An 11,611-nucleotide genomic window follows, 5' to 3' on the forward strand; every position below is an offset into this window, starting at 1 on the left:
ACAGAGTCAGGAGGCGCCACGTTCAGAATCCAGTTCCCTCTCATTCTTTGACACGTGTTATAATAATAGACAAGTATTTTTTCAATGGCGAAAGTAATTGACCCATTTAATTTGGACTTGACCACTGCCTTCATTTGGTAGATTCAATCCTCCACGACGTGCATGACAGACAACACGATGCCATTTGCTCGAACTTAAAAATTGCGGTTCAGCTTCACGGCGGAAAAAGAGAGAATGTGCACAACAATCACGATGCATTCATTTGCGTATAAATGTAATCGTAAACATAACATTTAACTTACACAAGTATTAATGAAATTAATTACTAGTGCAGGTCTGAATTCTGATCCTTTTTTCCTTCCCATCTTTTAAAAGGAACTAATAATAAGACATTCTACCCAAAAAAGAAAAAAAAAGCTTTGGAGTTGAATATCTAGAAAGATTTTAAACAGATAAAAGGGATTGAAACTAACCTCCCTCCCACATTGCTTTGTATGAAAGAAAACACTTTTAAACAAATTAGAACAATTATAGTACACTCGCCATCCAATGATGGCACTAGAAAATACAGTAAGATAAAATCAAAGAATCACCAATCAGACCACCGACCGACAGAAATCAGCAATAAGAATCAGTACTCTCTTCTCCGATGACTAGTTAGCGGCTGTTCACGACGACGGCAGCTCTAGACTTGGAAAAAATTCACTTGCTCTTTTCAAAGGGAAATTGGGTCTTGGACTATCAAAGATTGTTCCCAAGCAAGCAAGTGATGACGAACCATTCCATTGTATATTCTGAGTGTACCTCACAACTATCTAGTTCTACCACTTCTCCCCATCACTGCTTTGTTATAGACAGTTGCCCGGGCAGACCAGCACAAAATATCTGGTGGTTTCTCAACAAAATGTCATATTTACATGTACAGATTGCTCAACCAGCATTGCCAGCAACCTCTGCAGCTCTCTGCCTCATCATCTCCATTACAGCCTGCCTTCTCCGTGTATCAGACTGTTGCTGGAGCCTCCTCAAATGTTCTTTGAGATCTCTGTAATAACAAGAAACGTTTACATAAATTAAACATAACAAGTAGAAAATTATTCAGCAGCCTTGACTATAAAGATAAGAACAATGTAAACACAACGAATAAGTAGAAAATTATTCAGTAGTTCTTGACTATATAGATGAGAACAATGTAAACCTGCAGCGTGGTACGTGGCATTCAGACTCTTTGCATGCTCGAGCATGGAGTTGCAGGAGATACCACATTTTCTTACAAAGGACACAACCTCCAGACGCACGTGTTTTGCATTGTATACCATGTCGGAAAAGCCCCTTCACCTTACGGCAATTAGGATATTGGCAGTGTGGAGAACGACATTGTGATGCATGAACCAGAAGATCAAGCATTTTTCTAAGCTGAAATGAGAGATACCAATCACGTTAGAATGAACTTTGAAAGAAGCAAGGTTGCCGATCCTGAGAAATCATTATTTAAAACTAAAAAAATCATGCACATGTTATTTATTTAATTATTTATTTGGAAAGGGGAAAAGAGGAAGAAAAAGAGAAGGGGGTTGGGGGGGGGGGGTGTTCAATGTAAATTAATGATAAATGGTGAAGGTTATGTATTTAATGAAAATATCTACAAAAAAAACTTGTGCATTGTAGACGGGCAATGAGTATACAGCACCTGCAAGACTCGTAGCTGTCTGGCTTCTTTATTCTGTGCATCGCGATCAGCAGTGGAAGGATGGTTTGTCAATTTATGTGGATGATCAATACCGCCATCCTTCTGATAACAAGCATTGCATACATCATAATCCGGGCAAACTTCACAGCGCCAACCTTGACCAGTTTCTATATCAAGATGGCATATATTGCATGTTGTCACAAATGCAGGTGCAGTTGGATTATGCAGATGATAAAGGACCATCATTGATGAATGCTTAGCCCGCCTCAAGGTATCATACTGATAATGATTTCCTTGACAAAGACTCAGAAATGCCTGTCTGGTATCAAAAAATTCACTTTCGAGAATCTCATCTTTATCTTTCGTATCAGCAGGCACATCGGTAACTGGAAACTAAAGGATTTCAAGAAATCAAATTTTAATTAGAAAATGAAGATGCAGTAACAGTAAAAACCAGATTCCTGAGTCCATACATACATTACTTACTTCCTCAAGGATGTGTACTTCCCTCGAATTGACGGGATGTCTCTCTCTATCTTCACGTTTCTTTTCTGCTTCAAAACACCTATTAAGGTAAACGGTGTAAACATCAAAGAAAAGGAGAAAATAATAATAATAATAATAGAATAAAATAAAAAGGAAACCCAAGGAATAAACACAATTAAATTTGAATATTCCCCTACCGTAAAATAAATTAGAATGCAGACAATCTTATTTGGCAGAGGCAAAGCAAGACAAGGACGCATAAAGCCATAAAGAGAACAGGGATTGGAAATACCAGTGGTTCCTATTGCCTGAGTATTCATGTATTGTCACGAAGTAATGGCTGCAACGAGTTCTATAGTCTTTACTCTAACTTCAGATATTTCCATAATCACTATCTTGCCACCTCAAGCCTCAAGAAGACTAGTTGCTGTGAAAAAGATGGACAAATTCCACAGCACCAAATTCACATGGGTGAAAATTTATCACCGCCTAGCCCCTCATGCAGAGGGAAAGGCTTGTCTTATTTCTGATATTGATATTCCTTCTGCTAAATGATCTCATAACTTTTCATGTGGTTTCACACAAACATATCCAGTTCCTGAGGCATCTCTAATCTGGCTTCACAGACGAGAAGACACCTTCACGAACTTATTTATTTATTATTCATTTTTTGAGGTAAACAGAACTGTATTCAAGCAGTAACGAAAAGAGCACTGGAAATTCGACAGACCGGCTAAGCCTAACCTATCTCATATATGTAACGTAAAGTGTATATATGCCTAAACACAAGGTACGAGCACAGTAAAACCATCCCCAAAACAGAGGAACATGTAAGCTTCCACAATATCCTATTAGCAAACCACACTTACACAAAATAAAAGAGCAACAAAGCATATACAATTAACCCAAAGGTCCTTGAGAAGAATATGTTTATATATCAAACATATAAAATCTACATATTTTACAACTATAAGTCAAGAATGCAAGTGAAAACAAAAGAAACTTACTTATCACAAAGCTGAAAGTTTTTGCACTGATTGCACACATGCCGACTCCCCGATACCATTAAAATACAACAATGATTGCAAGCATGCTGCAGATGAACCATAATAAAGTCTTCCTTCATAGGGCAAATGGTCTCCCCAAGCTGGAATAACCAGAGGAAAATTTAGTAACTCCAATAAAAGGACATCAATTATCTATCATTCAATTACTATGTGTAGCCACCAAAAAAAAGAAAAATAAAATAAATAAAGATACGGAGGATAAAAATTACCTTATGCATAAGTAGCAGATCCTTTGACGCATTACCAGAAAGATCAGTTTGACCAGATGCTTTTAGAGCCCTTTTTGTAATGGTTTTTTTGGTTATCCCCTTATTCTGTTTTTTCCCGTCTTCATCTTGACGAATCTGATAAATTAGATCCTCTGCAGCACCAGGCCAATAGTCACCATCAAAATATGGCAGCCTGGCTGCAGTTACCTTAGCTCTACATTCACCGGTGGATACAAAGAAATGATCATATAAATTAGTGAGATCAACTACGATGTTTTCCTTGGCAGCTTTTCTTAACATAGCCAAGTACCTGAAGAAAGGCATCGAAACATGCAAGAAGTAAGAGGACAATAGGACCTATAGCATACAAAGTCAGCAACTTTCTTTTCTGGAGGTTATTAGGTTTACCATTCTCGGAGTTTATCAGATTTTGGTGTTTTTTGAATTTCTGGATGGCAATACAAAATATAGTCTTCACCCTTTAGCGGAGGGCAAGCCCAAATATAGCAGCTGGTAAAACCACGCAGCTTGCAATATTCAAGGTAACCAATCTGAAACATGATCAAGCATAGAAATTAATAACTCCAAAAATATCCTAAATCCAATCAATAACTAATCTCATTCAAAAAGATAGGCGCGGAGAGAGAGAGAGAGAGAGAGAATTAAATTGCAATCTCAAACTTACCAAAATTTCATGATAAACAAATGTGCGCAGTGCCTCTCCAGTAACTGCTTTAATCTCAGGCCTAAAATACTTCACCGAATCCAAATATGATAGATAAACTCGACGCTGATTAGGAAATTGGCATTCAGATCCAAATTCTTGAACATACATGCCAAATAGGCACACTTCTACACCTTCAATCTTCTGAAACAACAAAACTACCTGAAAGAAATAATCATAAGTTTATAGTTCAGGAAGCTTTTTCCTTTTTTTTTGGGCGATCTTTCAAGGGTTGTTACACATGATAATCATCATCACAGTAACACCTTCGACTAAGTTAAAAGCGAATTCTCTGTACCTTGGATTTATAAGGAAATTCCGTAGGGTAATTCTCTTCTTGGAAAATTTCAAGAAACCGCTGCTTCACTTCCAACTTTTTGTCAACAGATGAAACAACTCTGATTACAAGTGCTTCAGCCCCAGGAACCTAGACAGAGAATATAAAAGGATAAATTACCTAACAGAATTTGCTATGTGGACAGTCTTGAGTTTAACCCACAGAAGCAATTACTAGAAAATATTCCACATCAGCAGAGTCCTCTAAAATGGTTGAACATGCTACGAAAACATTAATCTAAAATAAAGGAAGAATATTTAGTGTAATACCATGCAGTAAGTTCCAGTACTACTCGTCTATAAATACCAAGAACAAACCAACTGGAACTTCCGGCAATTAGTTACACTTGATTCATATTAAAACAAGGATTCCAATGATTCAAATAGCTAGATAGATCAAAATTTAATAACTTCCATTAACAACTTCCTGACTAAAATTGTATCATCGGAAGAAGTAATTAGCTAGATTAACAGTAAACAATAATATGATCTTTCTTCAAATTAGCCATTTGATCCTAAACTGCTTCACTTGCTTGGATAGAGAAATTGGCAAGCAGGTAATATATGGTAGGCACACTGAAAATACTTTGCCAAAGAAATTCTGCATATCACTTGAACTGAATATAATGAACCACAAGCAGAAAAACAACAGATATGACAGCATAAACGTAAATCACCTCATCATATGATTTTCCTTGAATCCTTGCCCTCTCTTGTCTCTCCTGCTTCAGTCTTCTAAATAATCGATGCTCTATGTGATCACTAAGGATTGTCCTTGGAAGATCTTTGGCCCCCAGTACAGCACTCTGTGGTAAAGGCTTACGCTCTCCTCTTTCAACCTCCGTTATGTAGCAATTAGGGCAAGTATATTCAGCTTGTCCACCATCATTCCTCCGACCATTAAATAAAGCACAAATTTGATGTTGCCAGGCTTCACATTTGTCACATTGAACCCACTGCACATGACCATTGAAGGCAAAATGATCAGAGTGATTGTTTTAGATCACCTTGCAACGTTAACAAATACAGAATGGAAAAGAAAAAACTTACCCATTCTTCAGTCTCCTCGTCATTTTTCTTCTTCTCCAGCCTTGCCTTTGCAATGGTAGTCCCATCAACGACAATAGTATCACCACGAGCCTCATTGTAGCATTTAATACAGAAATAATGCCGTGTGTCACCAGCACCCATTGTATAATACATTGCATTTCGCTTAATACGAGTACCACATGGCGAGCAATAAATAGGTGGTGGTTCAAAAGTAAGCTTCTCAACTGCACACAGCTGACAAGAGTTCTCACTCATTGCATGCTCCATTGCTTGATTCTTTTCTGCCTTTGCTTTACTCTGCATAACAAGAACAAACACATCAACCAACAGTGCAGACAACATCTAGGATGCAGGATAGATAACAGTCAAATTCCTCAAAGCACCATTAACAAATGAAATTCAAGAGCAAGAGGACCCAAAAACATCAAATATTTTATCAACAGGGGATCAGAACATGTAAGCTTTAATGTCAGCTGCATTGAAGTGTAAAAGCACTAAGCATTGAAATAGTGATGAGGGCGAGTTCAGCAAGGAACACATACTTTTTACAAAGTTAACAGCAAAAATAAGAACAAATAAATAAATAGAAGATAAATTATAAACAGATTAAAAGATCTGATCCAAAATATTGTGTTTGAGAAATATAGCATCCTGTAAAATAAGTCTGTTTAAAGCTCTGATGGTACCCTTCCTCCCATATATACAAGGCCTGTCATTTCACCAAGTCAATTCAATGACAATTTCCAAGCACAATGCAAAACAGAATAGCATGTGCATAAAACAAACTTTCACTGATTAGTTTGTATAAAAAGATTCCTTGGGATACCTGGCCAACCCACTGTCTGAGACCACAAATATGCTCTCTAACTTGCTCAGGAGTGAATAGTTCAGTCAGTGATACCCCTTTTATTTTTGGCTTTCCAGACTTAGTTGCAGCAGCATTTTCAGCAGGCTGTGTCAAACTTTCTTGCTTAGCCACATCGCTCTCTTTCTCAACTTTATTGTTTTCCTGCTTAGCTGAAGCAGTAGGCTCATCATATACAATACGATCACCATCTGGCCTTTGGTTGTTACTTTCAACAACATCATCCTTCATCTCATTATTATGAGGGCTCCCCTGTCCAGAACTTACAGGAACTTCCATCTTCACTTCCATAAACTCAGATTTTACTGGCATTCCTATCTTGACATTTTGGTAATCTTGTTGCAGAACATCGTGGGATACTTGAGTTTCAGCAATAGCAGAAGCTGATACAGTAGAACTTTTGTTCTCTGGAGCAAGAGATTGAGAAGATGGCTCTATCTTCATTCGTTTTAGAGAAGGTTGTATATCTTCTGAAGTCTCCACAACTGCTGGAGTTTTAGAGATCATCCCACCTGAAGCATCTCCAGTATCATAAGATTTACATGACTCACTAACTGAACTCGGCAAACAAGAATCAGTTTTTGGACGAGCACGTTCTTTTTGTTGCTGTAGATAGTTCTTGACAGGAACACAAACAGGGCAACTTGGGTCCCTGCAATGCTTGTGATGGTGAATCAAAATTTTTGAATGATGGCAACGAGGATAAGGGCATTGAGATGAAGTGCAATTGTCCATATGTCTCCATAATTTTTGGACGGTAATGCAATTAACATCCTGACATTTCCCTTCAGGAGCAGCACATCGGCGAGCATGGCGCAAGAACAAAAGCCACCTCTGTTGATTTCTAAATTGTCTATCTCGGTTTCCATTGGTTAATCTGCAGCTAGCACCCCTTGAAATTGGGTGCTCTGCCATGACTCTAGGACCAACAGATTGACTGATAACAGATACTTCCGAAGATAAATTGTTACGCTGAGCTTCACCTTGAGCAGCAATCCTCTGGCGGAAATCCTCTTGGACATGCTGCTCATGTGACATGTTTCCTGCCATGTGAGTCTTCTCTTGTGATTGAGAATGCCATTGACCTTGCGGAACTGATTCTGATTGTCCTCCTATAGAAAAGCAGTTAAAACCATTATGAGAATCTGCAACCAACTGATGAGAATGCAACATTTGTTGCATAGGCTGGGACATTTGTGTTAGTGATGAGCAGATATCATGCTGGCCAGATGAAACAGACAGATGCTGAGCACCCCTTGAACGGTCTTCAGCAGAAGTTAGCTGAAATTGGTTTTGTGACTCAGGCAGCTGGAATTGTTCAGGACCTTGTGAGTGCATAACTTCATTATGCTGCTCCATTCCAGGTTCACGCTTCACTTGACAGATCATATCAGACATCTGAGAATGACCATAACCATCATTGTTCAACAAATGCTGCTGCTGACTTTGCGGCTTCTGTTGGCGTTGATGTTGAACAAATTGTTGTTGTTGAACATGATGCGGCTGTTGGGGGAATTGTTGCTGTTGTTGTGACTGTAGAAGATTGTCTCTTGAAGATAAGGAAGAATGGAAATTCATCTTTTCGGACTGATCAATTGATGGAGCCTTAACCTGTGTGCCCTGTGTTGCACCATGAAAATTCGACTGATTACCCATCAACGTAGCACTTGTTTTGGCTATGGGCATAGACTGCAAGCTTCCTGAATTCATGTTCGGAGCATTGGTCATTGATCCAACAGGTGTTACAGCACCATAGAAGTTCCCTGTCCCATAAGAATCAGCATTGCTCCCTCCATATCCATCACCTGATGAATGAACTTTTAGTTGTGAAATACCATCATACAAAGATTAACATGGAATTCTATGCTTAAGTGTGCGAAATAAACACCATGTGATAAATCAGTAAGGGAAACATGCAGATGGGGAAAGAGAGAGCGAGATATATTACCCTGCACCATTGGTCGCTGATGATCAAAGTGATGTTGTAAGGGCTTGGGAGAATTAGCATATTGGGTGCCTGTCAAATAGCCCTCAGAAGTGCCAGGTTCATTTACAAGTAAATTGTTCCCAATCATCCCCAACCCACCATTTAAAGCCCCATTAGAGAACCCATAAGATTTATGCTGCAAACCACTCCTCATACCACTACCCATGTGGCTGCCAAGGTTGTGCAGTATACGGCTGTTTTGACCACCAACATGCTGCTTTTGTTGCTGTGGTAGGGATACCATAGCAGATTCAACAGTTGAAAAACCACCACCATTATTGGACTCCAGATTCATGTAGGACTGATTACTGCTGCTGTTGGTCTGGTTGCTATTATTGTTAAATCCAGGGGTAGGAATCATTTGACTTGCAATTCTTTGGACGCCCATTGATGGCATGTTTCCACTAGAACCAACGGAAAAATTGGCAGGTGATTGTTGATATCCATTAGAAAGGGTTCCTGCGAAAAAAAACACTCTGTAATACTGGCAAAAGAAAAGGAAAAGCAACCAGCACTAATGAAGGTAATGTAAGAATTATATTACCATCAGATCTATTATAGGAATTACTCTGTATGCCACCAGTTGACAACAGGCTCCCAGAGTTGACGGTTGTAGGTGCTATAGTGTTACATCCACCAGCAGCTATCATTGAACTATCTACAGACGATGTGACCATTAGGGATGAATTCCCACAGTGTGACATGCCAGGTGTTGGGATCATTGTACCAATGGAAGAAGAAGAATTTACAAGCTGCTGATGTCTTTGATTATGATTATTCCCAGGTCTGCCCTTGATCAGATAACTCAAACGAGCCTCTAAGGTATCCATATTCATATAATCCTCCTAAACAGAAATTGCAGATTTAGAAACATGAAATGAAATTAAGAACTGCTTAAAAACAATCCTGGAACAATTCATTCTGCTTCACTCCCAAAGAACAGCATAACTATTTGTAAAAAAGGTAACCTTATTTTATGGAAAACTTTGAGAGTTCAAATAATGAAATAATAGTTGAGAGAAATTTTTTGCAGAAACAAGGCAAGGAGAAAAATAAAGAACCTTTGTAGAAGCAGCTTTAAAAAGACCCTCCTCTAAGCGTTTTGAAATATCTTTGAACTTTGTTCTCTGCGTTTCATCAATTGTTTGCGTCTGGCGGTGCAATAACATTCCAAAGCTGGAAAGGATGAAATAAAATTACTTAGTCATAACATAAACAAATTTCCTGGTAAGAATATGAGGTTCCTTTATAAAAGCACCAAACTGTCTAAGACTACCCAACCAAAAGTAACTTCTAAATAAAAATTACTAATTCAACAATCTGAAAAATAATATTATGATATAACATGTGAAAATTCAAGTCCTAGTTGCAGAAGACCTAAGATGTGACCATCGAGTAACCACAGGATCATATTCATGACTAGAGAATTTAGGAAACGTCTTTATTTTCATCTTGGAGAATCAGGAGGCTGTTCTACAATAATATTATATGTTGATTTTGCATAGTATCTATACTGCAGCTCCTCTTGCATTAGAGAAATTGTAAACTTGATATCAATCTCCTCTTTTTTTGGGTAACTTTTTTTTTTTTAATACAAAAAATACTGAAGGCATTTATATTCGTCAACATTTATAAATATAAACTCCAATCAAACATTCAATAATTGAAGCGCATTAAGAAAAAAAATAGTGTGTATGAAAGGCTACGCCATCAATTGCCTAGTCTAACAAATTCTTGTATTGCATTCATCTCCTATTATTGTTTCTCCTCTGAGTTTTTCAATTGGTAATGTAATCAAGTTCTCTCTAGTGTTAATTAATAAATTTTGCTCACACTGTCAAGGTTCCCAAAAAAAAAAAGAAAAAGAAAAAAGAAGGTTCTCCCTAGTTTTGAATAAGGTAATTTACAGAATTAATTTTGATAATATTAGGTTATCATGACCTTGTACCATTAACTCCTACAGCAATTGAATGGACAAGTTGAATAGATTAATACAAATATAAACCTACTTGCTCATCTTGTCCAGTTAGGTTTATATTTTTATTTGAAGCTAAAACCACAGAAAAGAAAGAAAGAATGATTTGACTTACATTCTGTCGCGCATAAAACCTCGTGCTCTGAGCAGGTCAGGGTCGGCATTGAACATATTACGCTGTGGAGTAACCCCACCACCACTACCACCGGCAGCAATAGCAGCAGTGGTAGAAACACCACCAACTAAATTTTGCATTTGATTAGGTTGCAGTGCGTTTCCATTCTGCTGGGGCAGTCCTCCTTGATTAGGAACCTGCCCCGCTGATATATGTGCCTGTACATTCATATTATACTGCTCTTTTTGATTGATAAAAGTAACAATACTAAATTATACTGCATAATAGCTGAATCAACACGCTTTGCACCAATAAATAATCATCCCACCATCCACTCATTCTATACTGCTCTTCCTTTTCTTGCTTTAGCTGTAGCTGTAGCGATAACCCTTCAAAGTATTCACAAAATCTAGAATGCCCAGGTGGTGGTTACCTATATGTTCAAATGAACAATGATGTCATAAAAATTAACCACAATTTGGAAGACACGATAGCAATTGCATTGATTGAGCAAGCAATCGAATTTAATTTCGTTAGGGTTAGATAATTGGGAAATTGGCGACTAGATCCTATCCTGATAGCGTAATTAATAGAATAATTGGAAATTTCAATAAGTGAAACCCTAGGTTTGGTCCAGTAGTTTGAACAATAAGAAGAAAAACGAACCTGAATTGGGAATAGCAGTAGCAAAATCGGGAGCGATAGCGATCGGAGGTCGGACAGTACCGGCGCAGAAAAGGAACGATTACGACGATGATCGACGATTTCGTTTGGGAAAGTAATCGAGACGTACGATAGAGACAAACAAGGATAGATTAAGTCACCGCTTAAATTGCACGTGCGAAAGAGGGTTCACACGAGTAAAATTATGTATGGATGGGTTGGGAGACGATGAAATGAAGATTGTATTGTAAGAATTTGGGAAACGACCACGTATCGAGCGAGCCACCTAGGGAGAGAATAAAAGAACAAATTAGAGTCAAAAGCATGTACAATTAGCTCTTTCGTTTGTAATTATTGTGGCTACGCTGAAAATAATTTATTTCATAATTTTTTATCAATCAAATTCTGTTTGTCAGTATCAAAATTTTCATCTTATAAGTTCAA

General features: G+C 37.9%; 1 protein-coding gene across 2 annotated transcripts; it reads right to left on the reverse strand.

The window, feature by feature from the left end:
• Window positions 1–406: 406 nt before the first annotated feature.
• Window positions 407–11,395, reverse strand: LOC102625213 (histone acetyltransferase HAC1-like). Of its 2 annotated transcripts, none has more exons than XM_015533380.3 (17): window positions 11,171–11,395; window positions 10,505–10,937; window positions 9,476–9,590; window positions 8,959–9,259; window positions 8,376–8,873; window positions 6,389–8,232; window positions 5,563–5,859; window positions 5,190–5,468; window positions 4,475–4,603; window positions 4,138–4,338; window positions 3,861–4,003; window positions 3,453–3,762; window positions 3,184–3,323; window positions 2,168–2,255; window positions 1,691–2,083; window positions 1,199–1,416; window positions 407–1,045 (listed from the first exon to the last, which is right to left on the reverse strand). In XM_015533380.3, exons 2-17 carry the CDS (start codon window positions 10,732–10,734, stop codon window positions 931–933), a joined length of 5,301 nt encoding a protein of 1,766 aa, XP_015388866.2. In that variant the 5' UTR covers window positions 10,735–10,937; window positions 11,171–11,395; the 3' UTR covers window positions 407–930. The 2 variants fall into 2 exon arrangements, with proteins under 2 accessions (XP_015388866.2, XP_006488627.2); XM_006488564.4 differs by having other exon boundaries at window positions 2,177–2,255; window positions 11,171–11,394.
• Window positions 11,396–11,611: the final 216 nt, after the last annotated feature.

The sequence above is a fragment of the Citrus sinensis genome, chromosome 8 (genome assembly GCF_022201045.2).
Source record: "Citrus sinensis cultivar Valencia sweet orange chromosome 8, DVS_A1.0, whole genome shotgun sequence".
NCBI classification, from domain to species: Eukaryota; Viridiplantae; Streptophyta; class Magnoliopsida; order Sapindales; family Rutaceae; genus Citrus; species Citrus sinensis.